The 23,005-nt window shown below is 46.5% G+C and overlaps 1 protein-coding gene across 1 annotated transcript in view; it reads left to right on the top strand.

Annotated features, from left to right (window-relative positions):
* The window catches only part of Myo3b (myosin IIIB), a 270,528-nt gene that overhangs the window by 187,166 nt on the left and 60,357 nt on the right, over positions 1-23,005 (top strand). The window contains exons 28-29 of the mRNA XM_050123618.1: positions 5,929-6,037; positions 22,920-23,004. Coding sequence (XP_049979575.1) covers positions 5,929-6,037; positions 22,920-23,004 — 194 coding nt within the window. The remainder of the gene's footprint in view (positions 1-5,928; positions 6,038-22,919; position 23,005) is intronic.

Genomic DNA, 23,005 nt, shown 5'->3' with positions numbered 1-23,005 from the left:
GTGTGAGGACCAAGGTTCCACCCCCAGCATTGAGGAAAAAGACAATTTCCAAGAGATGGGAGCTGTTTGATTAGCTAAGAAGCATATTGGGTTCCTGGCGTCCTAGACTTCTGCACAGCAATGTGTATGGTTTATATACATTTCCTGGCCTGCCTTCCCTTAACTCTCACCGTGGGAGCCTGTGAGGAACCCCACTCCAGGCTGTCCTCCATGGTTGCTGGGAGATGCCCTGTTAGCAGGACTTCCTAGCTCCTGGCCTGCTGTTCTTCCCCCCACGTTCTCAACACCCCATCGGGGTAGAACATTTTGATGACTGTCATGAAAACAATACAGAGAAGCCTGTGAGACGCTCTGGGGCATAGCTCAGTGGTGGAGCGTGTGCTTAGCATGTGCTTAGCATGTGCAAGGCTCTGGGTTTGATTGTCAGCAGCATAAACATGTTCTTTTCCTATCACACGGATAACAACAGACACCTCTGTTGTGAGTTTAAGAGGGTCACTAAACTGGCCAGCAAGCACAGCCACGCGAAGGCCACACTTCTGGAAGCCACCAACTCCTCCCCCCCCCCTTTAAGAAGCACACAGGGAATTAATTACAAGAAATAAATCCAACTACTGGAGAAGGAAGAGAATTGAATGACCTTCCCACCATGCAGAGAGGGAAGGGGCCTTCTTCAGATGACGATGTTTGAATTTATAGAATATGAAAAAACTTCCACTTAAACTTCCTGTGCCGGTAAGGTAACTGCCTTTACCAGGTAGGACTTTCTCTGAGCCTAAAAGTTTAGCTGGGGTAATGGTCAGCACTAAGGGCCGCAGAATCAAAGTAGGGACCGCCTTTCTAGGCCTGAAATGACTGCACTTATTTTGTGTGCTGAAGCTGAAGACTAGGAGTTTTAATGTGGAGTGGGGGTGGGGGAGAGTGTCTCTGTGAGGGCCTCTTCTTGAAGGTAAGGTGACAGTCGCCTGTGGGGCCTCCCACAAGGCAGCTGCTGACCAGCTGTCACTGGGGGAAAGCGCTCTGGCTCCCTGTGCAGCCTGCCAGTGCACCTTCAGGAGGGGTGGCCTGGCTCTTGCATCCGCCAGGTGCCGTGACAACCTTTGCCCAAGCTCTTAGGAGAGCAGGAGTTTAGCTAGCCTAGATCACCCTCCAAAAAGCCTGCTAGATTTCCATTGCTGCCAACTGAGACAATGATGGGGATTATCCTCCGGGTGGGTCCCCAAACACCAGTCTAGACTCCGCTCTCAGTGACTGACTTGGGACCATTAAACCCCGGGAACAAGAAAGAACATGAGCCAGTCTGGATTCTTGTGTCATCTGTAAGGGAGAGAGATGGGCAAGATTATTTATTGTTCTTGTGTCTAAATAAGGGGGGAACTAAAGAATTCAGACTTAGGGCCAAATGATTTCAGTTCCAACCCTGGCTCTGCTACCTGATGCCGGACAAGTCATTTTTAAAGTCACATGTATTTCCTTACACGTGTGTGTTCACAGCATGCCACAGCTCATGTAGAGGTCAGAGGACAGTTTGTGTGTGCTGAGGATGGAACTCTGGTTGTCAGGCTTGGGGATAGGTGCCTGTACCCATAGAGGCATCTCCCTGTCCCATAGATAAGTAATTTAATGTCCCTTTACCTCAAATTCATCAGCTGTAACGTGGGAATAATATTGGTTTCTAGTCAGGATAACCAAGCAGATTAAATGAGTTAAAATACAGTGTCAGGGCCACAACAACGTTTGTTAAATAAGAATGTCCTTGTTTATGCCCTTATCTCTTCGTCCTCATTTCTAGCCCCTACCAACTGTCCCCACCAAGACGAGAGGTCGTTTATGCCCGATCTCTTTCTTCTGGTAATTTCAGTCCTCGCCACCTGTCCCAACCCCCTTTTGAGAAGATGACAGGGAATAAGTTACACTCTTCAGCCCCGGTATTAGTTTCCTGTGGCAGCCAGAGCTGATTATCACAAATCTGGTGGCCTAAGTGACAAAACAATGTATTCTCTTACAGCTCCAGTTGTTAGAAGTTCAAAACCAAGCTGTCACAAGGTGGCTTTTACGGGAAACTATGAGGGGAAACCCCACCTCTCCCCCCATGTGCCCTCTGCCCCACGTGTACGCATGTGTATGTGTATGTCATACACTTGCTGGCACGCAATGGCCTGTGCCTCTCTTATAGTGCCTTTGAACATGTGCTGTTGTTTTGTCTTTAAGAGGAATGCACTCTCTGGCCACCACAGCAATCATCATCACTCAATAGCTTCTCTGCTCACGCCTCACACATCTGCGTCTCCGGGCCCGGAAGCTGTCTGGGTGTGCCGCGCTGCCCTAGCTTTGTTTCGGTTGCTGTGATAAAACACCGTGACCAAAAGCAACCTCAGAGAGGACAGGTTTATTTTAGGTCACATTTCCAGGTGGCAGTCCGTCACCTCGGGGGACGTCACATCGGCGGGAGCTGGAAACAGCTGGTCACATCGTCTCCATCACCAAAGGCAGAGACAAAATGAATGCGCATGCGTGGGCTTGGCGCGCCTCTGTTACTCCAGACGGTCCAGCGCTCAGAACTGAGGCACGGCGCTGCCCACTCTCAGGCTGGCTCTTCTCACACTGCTTAATCAAGACAATCTCACAGACATGCGCACAGGACACCTGGTCTAGACAGCCCCTCCCCGAGACAGTCTTCCCAAGAGACTCTACGTTGTATCAAGTTGACATTTAAAACCAGCCAACACAAATACCTTGCTTTAATCCCTAGATACTGAAATGCCTTCCCGTTTTATTTCAAGGTAATCTAATAGACACTCACTTTGGTGTTCCTGGGAAATACGCGGAGCTCACAGGGTGCGGTCTGATTCAGGCCATTCTGCCTCACTTCGCTAAGCCAGAAACACTCAGGTGATCCAGGCCTGGAGATGCCTCTGCCACCCTCTGTACACTGTCCCCAGCTCACCTTTGGTGACCATTGCTGTTGCTCACATTCATAACTTGATTTCCCATGATGTCACTGATCTAATTTTTTTTTTTAGCGTAACTGGTTCACCTAAAACAGGTGACCTTGTTTCTCTCTCTCTCTCTCTCTCTCTCTCTCTCTCTCTCTCTCTCTCTCTCTCTCTCTCCCCTCCTCCTCCTCCTCCCCCCCTCCTTCGTCTCTCCCTCCCTCCACCCTGCCTCTCATTTCCATTCCCCCATCTTTTCTTTTGAGGATCCGCATGCCAGAGAGCTTCCAGGTGATCCACGCTTGCACCAGGATGCCCTTCAATACTTAATAACTTGGGGTCCTGCTTTGAACTCAAGGGATTGATCCTCTTGACTTCCTCATCTCCTGAGATGGACCCATCCCTCTCCTGTTCTGGAGGCCATGCTGGGGATGGAGGTGCAGACTTCATCTAAGCTTTACTAGGAATATTTTCTAGGCTTGCTGTTTGGTTTTCATACTTCAAATAGCTCTTAGAATCAATATTTTTGATGAGTGAAGTGTAAATGAATGAGACGTATAGAATGAGTTTCCCCTTCAATTACGCGAAGAGAAATTCTGTGAGTTTCTATCAGAAAGCAAGAGCGTAACTGGGCATGCGCTGACCTCCTGGGGAAGCCACAACTGTGGTCGGTCGCGGGTCTCGCTACCTTCATGACCTTTCTTTGTGACGTTTGCCTTTGGGGACTGCTATTAAACTGTCGTTGTTCCTTTTTAAAATTAAGGTTGTAAAATATATAGAGATGCTAGCCAGCAATCCCAGCTCTCCACACACGCAGTGCTGTGTAGCTAGCTCTTGGTGCTCTTGAATTGGGTCCCAAAACAAGGTAAAAGTTCACTTTTGGAGATTTTCCCCACTCCCTCCTTCTCTCTCTTCCTTTGACTCTCCCTCCCTCCCTCCCTTTCTTTCCTATCATGTTGTTGTATGTGTGTGAGACAGGAGCTCATGTAGTTCAGGCTAACTAAGAATTCAACCATGTAGCTGAAAAAAAGAAAGCTTCGAACTTCTGACCCTCCACCCTCCTGTTTGTCTCTCCTGAGTATTGGGGTCACAGGTATGGGCCTCCATGTTCTCTCTTGCTTAATGTTGAAGTTCAAACCTGGAGCTTCCTGCTTGCCAGGCAATCACTCCAACCACTGAGCCACATCCTCAGCCCAGCTAAGGCACTTTTCCTTCAGAATGAAGAACAGACATTTGTTTGTGCCCAGGAACAAGCTCTTATGTTTCTCATGTCAAGTTTTGCTGTTCTGGAACTTATCCTCGCATAACAAGTGAGTTTGAGCCAAACAATCTTGAATCAAGAGAATGCAGGTGGCAAGGCCAGAAGCTGGCCAATGGGCTTCAAGCTATAGCTCTTCACTTCTGCATGCTTTGTTTTTCTTTCATCTCATTTTCACTGGTTATAATGCTTTTTGTGTCATAATAAAAATGTAATAATGTTCCATTAAATTTTTTCTCTTTGTCCTTTTGGCATTTGTATAATAGCAATAATAAGGGCAACAGATGGTTTTATCAACAATAAATAACTCAAAGAATTACATTTTTTCTGCACACAGATATTTATTTTGAAGGAAGCAAGCTAGCAATCTAAACCGAGAGCATGGTTTCCCCCCAGCATACGCGAAGAAAGCATCGGACTCTTTCTTTCTTTCTTTCTTTCTTTCTTTCTTTCTTTCTTTCTTTCTTTTTTATTTTATCATGTTGTGTCTTATCATCATAACAGTCACACACACACACACACTCACACACATATATATATTGAGATAGGGTTTCTCTGGCTATCCAGATCACTCTGTAGACTAGGCTGGCTGCGAACTCACAGAGATCTGCCTGCCTCTGCCTCCCGAGTGCTGGGATTAACGGCGCATGGCATCACACCTGGTATCATAACAGTCTGTAACTTAGTTGTGTACCTTAATATACTGCAACGGCCACATTTATAGGTTACCTTTGTTGGGTGTATTTTGGGTTGGGTTGGTTGTTTCTAGACTGTCTGAGTGAGAATGGCAAGTAGGTGTGGGTTCTCTTCACTTCCATGGTTGATGGATAGAAACCAGCAGGAACAGTGGTTTTCAGCCCTGGCCCTGTATTAAAGCTCTCTGGGCATCTCTTAATAATCGATGCCAGTCCCAACCCAAGTCTAGTTGTAGGATCTTTTGAGGGTGGAATTGGGACTGCTTAAAATCTCCCTGTGTGATTCTAATGCAATTCCTGCGATAATTATCACTGACCGGGAAGCATGGCTTCACACCTCAACAGGGATCAGGGGCCTATGGAGAGCTTGAGGAAAGCAGCTCCACGGGTCCACACAGTCCTCAAATTTTCCTGGTGGTGCTGTGCCGCGGGTTGGGGACCCATACTCTGAGAACTTGAAACGCAGTGTTGAGAAACTTGACGCGGGAGTGAGTTCAGCGGAAAACAGAGCCATGACTAATTAGTCGCGGGTGCCACTGTCACGGGAAGGAATAACTGTATTTGTTTCCTATGTTAGAGACTCATCGGGTAACTGCCTTGCAGAACAGTGTGGAAATGGGCCACCTCTGGAATGGTTGAGTCTTTACAGCTAGTGTTACCCATATTCTGACAGCCAGAACCAGGAGTCGCTCAGCTACGTCTCTCACGGTGTTCTTCAGCTCTTACAGGCTGCTTCTGCTGGAACCTACCTCTTGTGGGGCCTGGACTCTCTACCCACTGTAGATAGCTGATACCAGAGAGGAGTAGCTTGTCTTCCTATGAGCTGTTCTATCTGATCTGGGGGCTGGTTCTTAATGTGGGGTTCAAGTCCCAGAACATGCTTGTTTCAGTGGCATGCCCTAGAAGTCTGCAGATGTTCAGGGGTAGGGCTCAGGACTGGAAGAAAGGAGCTGCCGAACACAGGCAGGCAACAGAACTCAGCCCTGCCAGCTTCTGGTCTTGCCCTTTGACCTCTGAGTGCTCCATGTTGGTTTTCTTTCAGTTCTCCAGACCTCTCCTGAGAAGAGAAGCTGTCCAGATTCAGAAGCAGAATCAAACAACGGCCACGAAGAAACTTCAAGTGACTCCTCTGCTAAAGCTGCCACAGATTGGTAAGTTAGCTGTCTTGCTTATAGTATCTGGTGTGGCCCAGACTGACCTCGAATTCAGTATATAGGCAAGGATGGCCTTGAACTTCTGACCGTCCTGACTTTATCCCATAAGTACAGGGATTATAAGCATGCACCACCTACGTCTGGCTTATACAGTGCCAGGGATAAAATCCAGAGTTTCATGCATATCAGGTAAGCGCTGTACCAATTGACATCCTCAGTCCAGATAGGTGAGTCTTACTCATTTGAGTTCTCTTGTAAACCCAGGTGCTTCATGAACCATGCAGCAATTCCTACCATCTTGTTAATACGGTAAATTGGGAAGAGGAGCCCAAACATGTTTCCTTTAGAACCTCCAAAGTGATAAGCCATCATTCTATAGAAAGAAGTCTTCATTTCATAAGGACCACCTGAATTCAATCTTGATTTAAAAAAAAAAAGAATTTAATTATATTTATGTAGGTTGGTGTTTCACCTGCATGTATTTGTGCACCATCTGCATGCAGTGCCCCTGGAGGCCAGAAGAGGGCATTAGATTTCCCCCAGGACTACAGTCACAGATAGTTATCAGCTACCATGTGGGTGCTGAGAACTGAACCCAGGTCCTCTGGAAGAGCAGCCAGTGCTTTTAACTGCTGAGTCATGTCTCCATCCTCCAACTAGAATGAAGTTAGTGCAAAAAAAAAAAAAAAAAAACTGATAAAACAAACTAAAGTGTTCAGTCCACAAAAGAAGCTGGCACACAGCACACAGTTCCCTTCCATGGGGAAAGGACAGAGAGAGCCAGGGGGAGTCTGTAGGAAGAGTCAGACATGATGGAAGTAGTGTGGAGTATGAGGACGGCAGGGACGTGTGAAGGGTCTCTCTCCAGTTCCCCCATGCTCAGCACGGGGTCGGTCTCTTCCCATGGGCGTCTCATATAGCCCATACACCAGTCATCTGCAGGCACTACCACTCTGTTCCAGTTGGGGAAGCTGAGTCTGGTGACAGCTGTCAATCAGACATCATCAGAGTCGCAGATGTGTAAGCGTGCTGTGTTAGTCTATATGACATCTGGGTTCGATCCCTGGATCTCTGAAAATTAAATAGAAGTGATTAGTTAATGAAAAGAAGGGAAAAAGGAAAGTTCTCGGTTGGCTTTTTCAGATTTCCTGCGGGCTGCCTGCCCTCCATCAGCAGGTGTGCCTCAGGCGGTGCCATGCTGCACTAAGGGGCAGACTGGACTCTGAGTCTAGAACCACTGTCTCCAGGAGCAACACCAGCTACCACTTGTTTATCATTAGCACCTTCCTGTCGAACCGTTTTACAGACAGGAAGCTGCTCAAGCAGAGCAGAGCCACATACTCCAGCGTCTTCTAACATTGAGACATTATAAATTACTGCTTGTGTCACTTACAACAGAGTCAGGACTTGAAAGAGGCCGTCTATGCCAGCATCCACACTTTGAGCCAGTAAATCCTACTGCTTCTCTAGGCTCCGGTTGCCAAATGATTACTCCAGGGATTTGTTGTTATTGTTGTTGTTGTTCTATCCATATTGTGTCTTTACTTGTCATGGCTTAAATCTCAAATCACAGTCAGCTAAGGAATATGTCATGATTAGCATGAAGCCGTCACTCTTAGATTGGTGGAGAACATTCCAGCACCCAGTTTCTCGTCTACAGCCTCACGGGAAAGGTGGTCCCCCCTCTGTGTGATGAAGTGGGTCAGTTTAGCAGAGGAGAAACCAGACTGGGCCTTAGAGTGGAAGTCAGGAGGTACAGTGTTGCAGCTCAGCTCCGTTTTCTGTGTGAACCGGTGATGGTGTACTGTGAATGACAAAATGCAAAGACTGGCGTTTCTGGGTTGTAGATGATGGGACAGATGATGATGTCTCAGATGATGGGAATCTCCATAGCAATGCTGGAGGGTCCTCCTTTATTAATCTGACCTGCTTGTAGCAAAGCCCTGAGGCTTTCCGTGTTCCATTTTCTACTGCAGCCAGCCTGTTACATAGAAGGGACCCCAGGAAGGAGGCAAGGGCACAGATGTGGAGGGAGGATGCGGATGGTTCTGCATGGCAGCTGCAACACACGCCAGAGGAGCTGCCTCACTGTGGACACCTCAGAGTGACTGGAACCCTCATGATTCAGGCAGCTTGGGAGAGTTGGCGCCTCACAAGAGGGAAAAACAGGCACGTGTTTCTTCTGTGTGTCCCTTGTAGCTCTGGGGCTGCAAGCCAACTAGCCTGACCTCAGAAGCAACCTCCCAGTCAGCAGGGCCAACTGTGGGCCAGATTTCCATGTGGCCTGTGAAGAACAGATTGCCACAGTGCTTGACAAATACTCTGTGTAGTGAGTCCTTTGTGGGAATTCATGGCGGCACTCAGGGGACTAATGGCAGTAAATCCCCCATTAGATTTCTCAGGTGGTACAGCCACCTGTTAGCGATGGAGCAAGAGGGAAAATGGCGGCATGGTGAGAAGGGAGTAAGCAATAGTCTTAGGAGATCCTTATGATATGGTGGGCCCTATCTACATGTGACTCTATTTGGGTAGAAAAAGAATGAGTTTTGGTAGCAGTCATGGGTTCAAATCTTACCTTTGCCACTCCAGGCTTTACTATCCTCTCTTTCTCTGAACTGAGACTGAAGAAGGAGAGGCAGCTGGGACGGCTAGAGAAAGATCTCTGTGAAGGAGCAGGCACAGTGCTAGACACAACAAGGAAGGTTGCCGGGTTGTTGATCGTGGTAACAGAAATAGTAGCAATCGTAGTAGTAATATTAGCATTTAAAGTTGATGTAGGAAGGGCCAAGGCCTCACTGGTGCGGCACTGGGATTATACTCCAAGATAAACACTGAGATTTCCAAAACTATAGGATCTTTGACAGATGTTTACTCTCTACTTTGACTGGAATGCCAAACTTCATTTGTGTTTCTGGTTCTGAACTCAGGGGTAAATCCCAGGTTGACTTCAGGCCCTGGACTCACCCTTGGCCATGGGGCCAGGATGTGGCTAGCATACATGCCCACATATAACCTTCTGAACTTCACTGACTGTTAAGAGTCTTCTTAAACCCCCAAAATGGTTAAACTTTAATTGGTCACATTTATTTCCCAACCCTTTGAAGCTAGGAATCTTATCACCAGCTGAAAGGGCTTCAAGGAAAAAATATGTTTTCCGTTATATTTTTCCTTGTGGATTAGCTTATGGCTGTACATAAATATTTATCTGAAGTATTTCAACAAACCCTAAATCATCAGCAATCCTTCTGCAGAGGACCCTTTTGGAAGATTTGTGTATGTCGAGAATGTCAGCAATCTCTTTATAGTACCAGATTCCAAGGGCCAGAGGCCCTTTGCAAATATTTGGGAGGTTTTCAACATGTCTTTTACTTTCCCAAATCTGTGCATCTCTTCCTACCGATTCTTCTGGATAGGATTACCCTGTCTGGCTTTTCTTTACCTGTTGGTATTTCGCCGAATTTCAAAATCTCAATCCAGTGGCACCTCCTCCAGGGCCTAGAGCAGACGCAAGCAGAAGACTGCTCCATGCAGAAGGACCAGGCTGTGGTGCAGCCCCAGGTGTGTGGACACTACTCTGGGGGACAGTGAAGGGTCCAGTGGGAAAAATCCTAAGACTGAGCGGGAGTGTAGTGAAGCAAATAGAAGTATTATAGGCAAAGACATGGGGGCCCTGCACTTGGGAGACCTCACAACAGTGACAGCCAAAGGGGTACCACTCTGTTGACCAAAAGATACAACCAAGCCCTTGACTATGATATGGTGGCCAGACATTTTCCCCCGTACAATACTTTTCTGTTTTTGGTTAGTTTTCTAACGTACAAAAATAGAAATATTTCATGCATCAACCCAGATTTCAGATAGTTTTTTAGAACTTGGAGTATCTGGTGGTGATGTGTTGGTATAGAGTCGATGCTGTCTTCGGTGGCTCCCTGCCTGCTGGTCTGCTCATCCTTGCTTAGCTATGCCAGCGTCTGCACTGGAATGTTGCCCTCTGCGTCCTGCGGCCTCCGCCTGGTAGAGGAGACAATTCAGGCTACCAGCTCTGGAGCTAAAGTGTCTCTGTCCAGGTCTGTGTCCAGCTAGCTCCATGACCTTAGAAAAGTATGCTTCTAATAATTTCACCTTTCCCGTATGGCCGGTGTGGTAATAGACATGCACAGGACTACCCGGCCTGCCATAGGTAAGCAAAATATTAGTTGTGATCTCTTTATCCCGCGAGAGACACTCAACACTAGAGCTGAAACTGGCGCCCATTTCTGCATCACTCACAGAACCTAGGACATGGACTCTTAGGCCGTAACAGACAAGAAATAGTTTATGAGGGACAATGTTTTCGGGGTTCCTAGCTCTCTAAGGTTTAACTTCAGCATGCAGGTTAACCTTTCACACAAAACGTGCTGACTTTCTTCAAAAGCCGTCAGTACTAAGGAAATAAGTTTTTCTGAGCCCTCCCCTCCAAACTCAAAAACAAACCCACATTTAGAAAGGTCCTTAGTTCGTTGTTAGTTGTGTTTTTCCCTCCAGAAGTTCAGTTGTGAGCGGGCGGCTGTCTAAGATTCATTTCTCAAGCTAAAGTCAGTCGCTAGAGATTAGTGCATAGGAACTTCTGCAGGGAGGAAATCGGGGTGCCTGTTAGACAGGACCCTGGGCCTTTCTGAGCTGATCCCCACCCCTCCCCCGCCATGAGAGTCAGGGCTTTGTGCTCAGTGCCTCCAACATGATGGCCTGTGTGCAAAGAACCAGTTTCCAGTGTTCCGACCCTCTTTGTATATACTGCAGTCACAATCCTGCCTCATCAGGCCTTCCCAGAGGCTACTGGTGGACGTGGGCAGAAGATTTGTGGTTAGGTTAATGCACTTCCTGTAGTGGCATTTCAATGGTATTTTAATAGCTAAAGCTTGCCTGCAGATCAGAGAGTAAAACAGTCCCACTGGCCAGAGTTGCAGACCAGGCAGTGGTAACACACACCTTAAATCCCAGTAGCCACACTAGTTTGCCATAGAAACAGGGCGATGCATGCCTTTAATCCCAGCGCTAGAGAGGAATATAAGATGGGAGGAGACAGCTCACAGATACAGTCTCTTTCTGAGGTCTCCTGGAGGCAAGATTACCAACTTTGGGCAGAACCCCAATATCTGTCCCTGAGTTTTTATCAGTCATGTTTCTGCTTCCCATCAGCAAAGTTGGTCACAAGGTTGGAGTCACTGTCTCCTGAGAAAACTTGCATGTCTATAAAGCCACATCCAACTTCTGTTTGGATAAACAGCATCTAAAACTGAATGACGGAGCCAGATTCTAAAACAGCAACAACAAAAAGTTTTTTAGGTTTGCACAGTAAGAGAAAGATAGTGCTCTTTTTGTATACAAATGATTTTCAGTCTGAAAAGAACCCTACTTTTCAAAAAAAAATCTATTTCCTCAGCCTTCCCCCACTTCTCTCTTTCTTTCTCTCTCTCTCCTCCCCTAACTAACGCCAGCATCTCTAAAGTCTCCTTCCTACTTTAAAAAGCAATTTCAAATAATGACAACATGTAGTTGGTTCTGGCTGCTTCTCAACCCTTGCTCCTCCCTCAGTGACCCGGGAGTGTGCACAAGTCTGGTGGTTCAGTGCTTCGATCTGTTGTCTGCCGTGAGACCCTCACCATATGCAGTCTGGGGGTGACTCTCTGCCAAAAACACATGCCAGGTCCATTTTGAAGGATTTAAGAAAAGATACTCAAGGAAGAGGTGTTACAAGAAATATTTTTCCCTTCATATAAAAATCAACTTCGTGTGTGGGTATCCATCCTACCACAAATATTTAAAAATGCCTAGGTCATCGTCTTCCAGGCTGAAAAACACATGAACTTTGCATGTTTCCTAATTTTATTTCATTTTCCCTGCTTAGTGAGAAGGAACAAAAAAAAAAAAACCTCTTAGTATTTAGCCCCAAATTGGTTTTGTGACTCGCAGCCCCTGGCTCTTACCTGTGAGAACACAGATCTATCAAGATATTTTCCATCTGCATTGTCCTAAGCAAGTGTTGGCCATGCACTGTTAAGGGCAATGCTGTTGCAGCCTCTCTGCACGCATCTCAGGCACTGCTCTGACAGGAGATCCAAGAGCGGCCTACGTTTGTTCTCTTGGGGAAGAGTGTGATGGAGAACTTTGGAGAAACAGAGATTGTGTGAGGTTGCGATCGGGAAGTTAGATAATAAACAGCCCCTGATAGGACCATTCTAGTGGCCAAGATCAACACAGTCTGGATGTGGGCAGGAGTAGCCTTCCTGCCTGCCCCTCCCCAGAGGGCCCTTTGTGTCAACAAGCACAGCCAGCCTCTTGGCCGGCTCCCAGGCTCAGAGTGGGGCTATCATTTTTGTTTGCTTTGCAAATATCTTAATGGGAAGTGGTTCAACACCACCTATGGGTTAATCTGAGGGCTTCTGCCTGGCAGCTGTTGACTCGGCGAACCACATGGCTGCTCTCCGGTGGAGGGAGCCGAGCTGGCCTGCAGTACCCAGTGCCAGGTTGAGGTATCGTCTTTGTCTCTTGGATTTGCAGACTGGCAGGAAGCACCTTGGTGCCCTTTATTTTTAGTTTGTTCCTCCTGGGAGGGCAGAGCTGCTCCTGTCCGTGCCAACTGTGCTTTCGCTTCTAGGCAGGGAAGCTGTTGACATTATTTTTCACCGCCGTGAAGCAGCCTCCTTCTCCTAAGCCCATACTTGCAGAATCTGTGATTTGTGTTAAGTGTGGCGATGGTGGAGATGGTATTGCAGGAAGATCTAGTGGGCCAGCACACAGGGAGCCCCCAGGGAGCTGCAGTCTGGTCTTCACCTGGGATCTGGAGAGCTGCTGTGCATCTGCAGATTCCCGTTCTGCTAGTCTGTCAGGTCCGAGAAAGCCCAGACGTGGCTTTTGTGCATCTAGAGGGGCCGAGCATGCTTCCAAGAGGAACATGGCCAAGCCATGCCTCTCTAGATCTGTGATTTCTGAAGTGACAAGGGTCATTCCCTTCTCCATGCTTCCCTCACTGAGTTCTGGCCAGGGTGAGCTGACTCCCACGAAGCGGGGTAGGATATGGACTTGGAGACATCTTCCAAACACCGCCATGTTTGCAAGTGAGTAGAAAGGTCAGATTGCTCAGTGGGCGAGCAGCCCGCTGGACAGTGTACTCCTGCTTGCTAAGTCTTGTCCTTTCCTGGGGTTTTCACACACATTTAAGGGGTTGCTACAGACTGAAGTCCCAGAGGCAACCCCACAACCTTCTGATGGATGATAAAACCTTCCTGAACCCACTCATTTTCTCAGGGCCTCAGTTTCCCCATGGTTAAGAGCAATTGACACAACTGCTCCCTCACCAGGTCATGAAAGATCAATGAGATATCACACACCAAGCATGTGGTGCCTCATCTGACACATGAAGTCCCCCATGCCTAGTAACAGCCAGTGTTATCTTGGCAGCGCAATTCTTCCTTTATAGAAGCCTTGTTATTATTATACTTCAGAGTTGGTTACTCCAAAACCTTTAATATTAAACCAGAGCTAAATTCAGGACAGTTTGAGTATCAAAGTAAAGAATGCTGAAAAAAGGATATAAGCCCACGGAGTAAAAAGAATTCAGGAGTCTACATTAATAGGAGGAAAAGAAGATAGGGAAGGTGTAAGGAAGCTCACATTGTAATTAAAATGTGAAATAATAAACGTAAATTTGATGACTGAAAAATGGACATTTCCAAGCACCAAAGCCATCATTGCTCTAGGCAAGAATCATGAATGGGTGCTAAAAACACCAGGCGAAAGACTAGGGAATAGCAAGCTATTGTCCCACTGTCAGAGTAAATCCCATAAGAAAGCAGTTAAAGAACACAGAAGAACCTTGCCGAAGCCACTTTGACCAAATGACAGCATCACAGTGATGGAGCCACCAGACCGCGCGGGCTTCCAGAGAAGAGCGCCTTGTCTGTGCATTTCCTGCCAAACGAGCATGACCTGGATTTAATACCGATGAAACGGCAGACAGACCCCGACAGGGGAGTCTGTTGGAAGGTAACTGGCCAGTAGGCTCCACAACAGAGCAGAGAGGGGGCTGAGGGCCCTCTCAGATGGAAGGAGACGTAACTGGAGGTGATGCCAGGGTTTCCTCTGCCACAAAAGTTGTCACTGGGATATTTGGCAAATTCAGAACACTATGGAGTGGGTCACAGCATCTCGATAATAATATCAATTCTCTGGTGTCAGTCACCACATTCTAGTAAGAGCGCACCCTCCTTTAGAGAAACAGACCAGTAGGTAAGAGATAAAGGCGTGTGGAGTTTCTCCAAAGGTCCAGAAAAAGTTCATGTGTTTGTGTCTATCAGTGCTCCTGTCTGTCGGTGACAAAGCAAAGAGGTGCTTGGCCATGGCCTGCTCTTCCTGCCTCTCTTGTAGAAGTTTGAAACGTAGCCAAAGCAAGAAGTTGCAATTAAAACCCAAGTCAGTTCCCCTTCATCCCTCAAACTCACCAGCCTCATTCTCTTTGAATGCATATGATCTCCATCGCTCTTGCCAAACTGTAGTAGAATATCTAAGTTTCAGTGTCTAGTGTCTTTGCTTCTTTGTTTGTTTAAAGACAGAATCTCTCTAGGTAGCCCTGACTAGCCTGAAACTATGTAGACCAGGCAAGCTTCGAACTCACAGAGATCTGCTTGTCTATGCCTCCAGGGTGCTGGAAGGAAAGGCATGTGCCACCAAGCTTGGTGCTAGTTCAGTTTTTAAAGGGCTATCTCTACGACTCGACATAGGTCACCTATAAGCGACGCCAAGGCCCACTCCTCAAGTTGCTGTAGTCCCAGCTACTCAAGAGGTGGAGGCAGGACTGTTTCCTGGGCCCGTGAGTTCAAGACCCAGCTGGACGACATAGTGAACTCCTTTGGAAGATGAACCTACTCAGGTGGTAGACAGAGGTAGACAGGAAGCAGAGGTGACACAAAAGAAGCTGCTTAGAGGCCTTGTCATCGCCTCCCTTTTGCATGTCTGCATCCGGGGATTTCTCGCTCAAAAGTAAAGGGTCCATCTTAAGCGGGAAATATAAAACTTCATTGAAAGACTCTGCTTTGTTTCTGACTTCTGGATCTGCACATCTTCTTACTTAATTCTTGTTAGAATCAGTAGTCTTTTCTTTTTTTTCCATAAAAAGCACAGATGTGATTATTTTCTCCCAGCCGAGCAAAGGTTTTAATTTACAGTGTATTGATGAAGAAAAGGAGGCGTTGATCTCACTTGGGCAAATGGAAGCACGGGCTGCCCCCTTCCAGTTGACGTTTGTGAAAGAGACAAATCCCTCTTCCATATAAGCGTGTTACTAGAAGTATCTGAAAATGCTTAAAGAATTAGTCATCACTTACACGAAATTCACATTTGACTGGAGATCTAATCTGTGTTTTATCTGGCAGCTGGAGCCCGAGTAGTTAGGAGCTAATTCTGAACCATGTGCGTAGCATACGGAGGCATCCCGAAGTGTGGCCCCGCGCCCTGACCAAGTCCTCGCACACTCCTCTGGTCCTGGCTGCCATAAAACAGCATTTCCCACCCTTTAGCCGTCTTGGAAAACACATTCAAAGCTCCCCATTCCTGTTCGTTTACCAAGGTCTTGACTCATCTGTCACTTTCTGTAGCCACTTAAGCTACTCACAGCCTCTCCTCCAATACTTTCCGGCCCCTTCGTCTGCTTTTATTTTCTCCTTGGGCTCTGACTTTTATTTAGCATTCTGTAGTTTTTATTTGTTTCAACTGCCGCCCACCTCTGTTGGGAATTGGGTTCCCAGCAGAGGAATTTCAGGCCCCTTGTTCATGGCTTTATCCTCAGGGCCTAGAACGGTGGAAGACTAATTGAAAGGTGTTTGTGGGATGATGGATGGACGGATGGATGGACACAGACAGGCGGACAGACAGACGGATGGATGATGGATGGACAGACGGACAGTCAGACGGGTGGGTGGGTGGGTGAATGGATGGATAGACAGACGGATGGGCGGATGGATGGACAGATGGACGGACGGATGGATGGATGGTGTCCAGAGAGCTATGAGAAGGCTTGCATTGCACGGGTCATACGTATTGCTCTTATAAAATCTAGAGAAGGCTTGCTACCAAGTCAGATCCTCAGCATGGCGTGGTGTGCATTCCCCATATATACAAGGTAGGTTTAAAGGTCAGACAGGGCTTAAAGGGGACCTCATGATAGAGCAGAGCATCTCTTAATCCGTTCTTAAATATTTTCCAAAGCTTAATGTTGATTGCACCAGGTGCCAGTCATTAGGATCCCCGATATAATGGTTCGATTAACTGATGTGTCCTGTACCAAACAGTGCTGGGGACAGAGAGTACAGGCTCTGTGGCAGCCAGACCCGGGTTACATCTGGTTCTGAGCTGTACTGCTTACTCAGGCAGGTGGCCCAGCTTCCTCTCTCTGATCTGTGAAATGGGGGTGTTCAGGGACCTAACCCATCAGCTGTGGTTTGTGGATGAATGAGGCGATCCCATCAAGCCCTCTGCACTCCCCAGGCAACAAGAAGTTTGCTTCTGCTGCTGCCCTGGTCTCTGGTGACTCCACCCCCACACTCCCCCCACCACAGTGCCTTATGAAGCCTTGTTCAGCCCTCCTACCCAGACTGTGGCCCTCAGACAGCCCGTGCTGCCTGCCTTTAGATCACAGACATGCTTGTCACTGTTCCCAGCCATTCCTTTTTCCAGCCAGAGGTTGGGTGCTGATAAAAAGCCCACGACGGCTCTCTAAGTGTCTGTCAGTGGAGTGTCACTTGTCCAATAAGGTACCTTTCTCATCAGGAGGAGGAAAAGCCTCTTGTTTCCACCTCAGGCTTTTACAGTGACAGCCGCCTGCGAAAGAGTCATGCAGGAGAGGGGAGGAAAGAAAAGAAGCGAGACTCTAAGAGCTAGTAAATTAACACTGCAGGCTCACCGCTGGAGAAAAGCAATAGGGTGAACAGCTATGATCATCTATAAAAGCCTAGTAGGATTCGGGAAATGAGCCTAAGTCCACAAACCTAACTGGCTCTGACTTAAAGCAGTACAATAGGAAACGTTCATTAGCTCTTGGAGTCTTTCACGTGGATTAGTCCTTGAGCCGCATTCTAAAACAGAAAAACACGTCTAGTTTAGAGCAATCACTTGTCCACCTACTTAAGTAAGATTTTTGTATCCAACTCCTTCGGCGCTAACACTGACTGGTGAGAGATAGGAGATGTGTGTTTCAATGTTTTTATTAAAATCCTGAGTTATTCAGAACAAATGAGAAAAATAAAAACAAGCCAAGCTGTTAGATGCAGTTCTCCTGGGTTCCTTTTTCTGAATACATACTGTTAAGTTCCTTCCTCTTCTCTTATGCCCTTTGTAGTCCCACTGTGTCATACAGTAAAGCTCATGACAATATTTTCCTCTTGACAAATGTCAGGCAGAAAAATGTCAAGGTACCGGTTTCTGACAAAAGCTGTGACGATTAAAAAGATGGATAACATCTAGTGTTGGGGATACAGAAAATAGTACCTTTCGTACATTTGTGGCTAGACGTTAAGTTTTGTTGCTTTTTAGGGGAGAAACTGATGTTGTGGTTTAAATCCTTAGAGGAGGAAAAGGACATTCTTATCCTTAGGCCCAACAACTTCACATCAAATATTTATCCCAGGGAAATAATCCGATTAGAACTTAGAACCACATCCTCTGAGTATTAAGTGATCCCTTATTCATAATGTGAGAAATGGACACAATGTCTATATTTAAAAATATATGATTATTTAATTCACTTGTGGTAATCACTCAATGCAACAATGTACAGCCACAAATGTGATGGTGTAAGAGAGGGTGGATGCAATTTTAATATTTAAAACATGATTATTCAATTTTCTTATGCCAGTCACTCACTCGAACATTGTGCAACCATAAATATGATGGTATGCTTGTATCTTTGCATATGTGGGTATTATGTAGTTACAATATATAAAATATGCTCAGAATTATAAAAGGAAGGCTAAAATGCTGATCTGAAAAGACACTAATTTTTTTTCTAGGTAAGAAGGTTATCCCCACCTGTATTATCTTTCCCTTTTGGTACCTATATAAGAGACAGTGCAAAGGGAATAGGTATCACTTTTCATCACAGAAAATAGTCTTTAATCAGAAAAAAAAGGGAGAATGGAAAATATTTTGCTGTCAGGTCTGTTGGCTATTTATTTTGGTCAGAAAAGAAGATGTTGGTATATATTCACAGATTAGTGATTATGGAGATTCAGGTGTCCCTCAGCTAAGAAATAATGCCAGAGCTGTGAACTCTCCAGGAGGAAGGCTGATGGGTCACCAGGCAAGGGACTCTGCGGCCAGCGACTTTGCTCATCGCTGTGACCAATCACCTGAGGAGAGGCCCTTAAGGGAGGAAGGCTTTATTCTGACTCTCAGTTGGAAGATGCAGCCCATCCCACCAGAGACACAGTTGCAGAATAGGATGCCACTGCTTACATCTCAAGGAATCAGGAAGCAGGCAGAGAGGATGCTCTTTTTTTCCTCCCTCTGTTTATTCAGTCCAGGACCCATGGGATGGTGCCACCCACATTCAGACACAATAAACTCTGAGATGAGTTACCTGGGTAAAGTGCCCAATCCCAAGGACAAGTCACACGTGGCAAAAACATGTTTCTGCACAGAGGCAAATATGAATAGCAACAGCTGAAGTGAACTCGCTCCTGTCCGCTACACTTCGGAAGAGCACGCAAACACATTCCAGGGCAAGTCTGGGTTTTGAGGAAACTGAGATCACAAGACTCTTGTCTAATTTTCATAAAGCTTTCTCACACGCCCTCAGAATTCTCACAGGACTTTATTCATGGTCTGTGTCCACACACACACACACACACACACACACACACACACCTGCACATATAACACACAGATGCACACACACCCTAAGAAGCCTTGAGAGGTAGCTAGAACTACCTAGATCTAGTTAAAATGAAAATTGCCAGTCTCAAGTCAGCACATGGGCTTCAACACAGAGAGGAATCCCATATCAAACAAAGAAAGGTGTCGTGTCCGTCCTGTCCCGTCCCACCCTCACCCCCTGTGGTTTGAACATACTGGAACCACTTCCAATCTCTTCTTTCTCATGGTAATCGGTCTATAAAGACAGCTAGGGGTGCACGTATCTAAAACCTGCCTCCCTTCTAGGGTCATGGAGGCCTACTCTGTTCACACAACCTGCCTGGAGCACCTTGCCTGCCGGGTTGCTTGACATCGGCTCCTCAGGGACAGGAAACTGAGTTCCTTTGGTCCCATGTCCTCAAAGGGACAGGGACAGGCTGCTAGTTATGTTGAGCAACCTTTCTCCCAGAGCTGCCACCTAAAGAACAAGCTTGACAGAAACGCTCCTATGTTTAGAGTCACCAGGGACGATATGGCTGCAACCTGCTCTGCTTTGAAGTTAGCATATGCTTTCAAGCCGCAGTGCTAATACTGATCTCAATTCGTTTAGGTGCCAAGAAGTTATAATTGATACAAGACGAGACATAACTTTCGAAATGTAATCAAAATTAATTAAAACAAGTACACGGAGAAGGCAGTTTAAAAGAGGCTTAGGAAAGAGAGACTCAGCTGGGAGGCAGTGGCACGTGCGTTTAATCCCGGCACTCAGGAGGCAGAGGCAGATGGATCTCTGTGAGTTTGAGGTCAGCCTGGTCTACAAAGCAAGTTCCAGGACATTCAGAGCTAAACAGTGAAACCCTGTCTGGAATTCTCCACCCCCAAAAAAGGAAAAAGAGATTCAATAGGCACCCGCTGTGTCTCAACTCTCATCTAAGAGAAGACAGTAACAGTCTACCCTGATGCAGGAAGAGACCAGCTGTCAGACAAGCCCGATGATGAGCCTCTTCCTCTGATGTCACTTTCTAATTCTACAGCACTTTAGTCTCCAGAATGTATGGACCCACTAGCAAAGGGACACATTTGGTCCAACTTCCTGCCCCTTGCAAAACTTACACCCCGCCCTTCATCCTGCTTTTCAAATGTGCGACTCCATGAGTTTGGCTATAGTATAACTCCGAACCCCCTGTCCATCATTCCTCACTGAACTGACAAATGGAATTTCAGAGCCTGTGAAGCTGAGGCCCAGACCCTAGCCCAGAGTGACTTCCCACTGTGCTACCAGTACAGCGTGACAGAGCCAGCTGGCTTCGTGATCTTCACTGCGGAAGAAAGATGCAGGCACTCTGAGGGGAGCATGTGGCGAGCCAGCCTTGGTACTGCCCCTCACCCGTCACATGAGAGAATTAGGTGCCAGCCTCTTTGCTTTTGTTTGTTTGTTTGCTTGCTTTTTTTTTTTTTTTCTAAGGTGGATTCCTAGAAGAAGGGTTCTCTGTGGTGGCTGGGGTTGTCCATCCTCCCTAGAGCACACAGTTAAATGCACCAACTGCATTGAGTCCAGAGGCATCTGCAGGAGAGACTAGCAATGTTTCTGAGAGGCCCAGCTGCCCCGGACATGTGTAAGATTTGTAAATCTTAACAGAAATTGAAGACTTACTTTTTAAAAACTTTTTTGGGGGGTGCTGATTCGAAAGGCTGTGTCTCAGGACTGGGGAGAGGACTAAGTGGATAAAGGACTTCCTGTTAAATGTGAGGGTGGATTTCAGTCTAGAACTCACGNGACCCATGGAGCAAACTGACTGGCTAGACTCATCAAATTAGCCTGCTCTAGGTTCAGTGGGAGATCCTGCCTCAGTAAATAAAGAATGGACAAGAAAAATACCCATTGTGAACCGCTGGCCTCCATGCACACATGCGCACATGTGCCTATCTACACACATGCGATCATGCATGCACATATGCACAAATACTACATGTGTAAACATGCAAAAGAAACAAACCAATATTACATTTTAAAAATGAATACTGTTTTGTTAGTTGCCTAACAGTCAAATCTTCCCAGGACCTTACCTTTCTGAACCACATTTCTTCATCACTGTAGGTATAAAAGTGCTTGTCTCCGATGGCTGTCAAGATCTCATTGGATATTTAAGAACATTTTAAACACCAGAAGTGCAATATAAATAGTTAGTCAATTTAAATTTACTGTTAAGGATATTTTTCCTGGCCTATGTGGCCATACATTTTGGAATTTACCCAACTTATACTTGTAGTTTGATTTTTCACTCTTTTGGCTTGGTGGGGGGCACCACCCAGCAACCAAATAAATCACATATACAGAGGCTTATTCTTAGTTTTAAATGTCAGGCCTTAGCTTGGCTTGTTTCTTGGCAGCTTTTATTAACTTAAATTGTCCCAACTAACTTTTGCCTCTGGGCTTTTTCCTTTTCTTACTTCTGTGTATCTTACTTTCACTCCTACTCTGTGGCTGGGTGGCTGCCCTAGTGCCCTCTCGTTCTCATTTCTCCTTCTATTTATTCTCTGCCTGCCAGCCCCACCTATCCTACTCCTGCCTCGCCATTGGCCATTCAGCTCTTTATTAGAACCATCAGGTGTTTTAGATTGGCACAGTAGCACAGTTTCACAGAGTTAAACAAATGCTGCATAAACAAAAGAAACACACCTTAAAATAATATTTCCCAACATGTACTAACATTTACCAAATACTTAATGCTCCAGGCACTGAGATGGGCGCTGATGAAGAATGAGCAAAGCAGCCGTTCTGATCCCTTACCTTCCACGTGGGAGGCGTGCGATGCTAAAAACTGACAGTCCCTTCCCCGGGCCCTGGGGGGTTTGTTGATGGGTGTACTATTAATAACCACCACTGAGATGTATTCATGAATGGTCCACAAGGGTTGAAATGAATTAATCAGTTTAATTAATTAATAAGATTTAAAATGTAGCACTGGAGGTAACCTTAAGAGCAGTTTCTCCCAGTTCCCTCGCTTTATAACTGAAGAAAGCTAGAACCCAGAATACTTGAAACTTACCCAGGATTACATATTTGTGTGTGTGTGTGTATGTGTGTGTGTGTGTGTGAGAGAGAGAGAGAGAGAGAGAGAGAGAGAGAGAGAGAGAGAGAGAGAGAGAGAGAGAGAGAGAGAGATATATCAGGGATACTCAGGCAAGGTCAGAACACAGATTTACCCTCCGAGGCCAGTGCTTTTCTCTTGCTGGCTTCTATCTGAGGCAGGGTCTATGTACACCCCTGGCTGACTTCCAATCTGCAGTATTCCTCCCGCCTCTGCCTCCTGAAGGCTATCACAGGCATGTGCCTCCAGGTCAACTGAAAGATGCTAACTCAACCTTGTTCTGCGCTCAACTGTGCCAAAGTTTTTTTTTCCTATGGAAATTTAGCAGTTCACTAGATGTTAATAAGTTCTTGGTCTCGTAACTTCAGACCCTGTGGTCAGCCCTGCCTCTGCTGCAGAGGTCCAGTGTGGACTGACTGTGGGAGGGGCATCCCTGTAGCAAGGAGACTCTTCCACCACGCCCCACCCGTCATTCCCAAACCCATCCAACTATGGAACCCATGTGTGCTTCTTGCTACAGAGTGTGGCGAATTCCCTAAGCAGAAAACACAGCCTCACATCAACCTGACAAACCTGACATGGGAAACCTGGGCAAACCTGGCATTGCTCCCTAACGCACACAGCTTCAGAGGGGCAGTTTCCAGGTCTTAGGGCTGTAGGTAGCCTGTGGATCTGTGGGAATACAGAGAGGCAAGGCCGGTAGGAGGCAGTTTTTGCATGGACAGTGTCCTTTTGATCCAGGACTGGCACAAGACGCGACAGAAGCTGAAGGGATAAGTTTGCATATCTGGTTTTTGGAGGAAAACAATGTTTTTGTTCTCAATAGTAATTCTATTAGTTTTTTTTTTTGTTGTTGTAATTTTCAAGCCTTTTACAGATTCTGATTTTTGTTGACCTTCTAGGCATCCACAAGCCGGGAGTTCCCCATCAGGCTGTGATGTTGCCTGGGAACATGCATTTAAGGCAGCTGGACGTCCCGATGCTGAGG

This window comes from Alexandromys fortis, unplaced genomic scaffold, assembly GCF_014885135.2.
Source record: "Alexandromys fortis isolate MF-2015 unplaced genomic scaffold, M_Fortis_MF-2015_v1.1 scaffold_8_9099976_23576923, whole genome shotgun sequence".
Lineage (NCBI taxonomy): Eukaryota > Metazoa > Chordata > Mammalia > Rodentia > Cricetidae > Alexandromys > Alexandromys fortis.
Note: the sequence above shows the minus strand (reverse complement) of the source record. Positions and strands in the feature narration are given on the sequence as shown.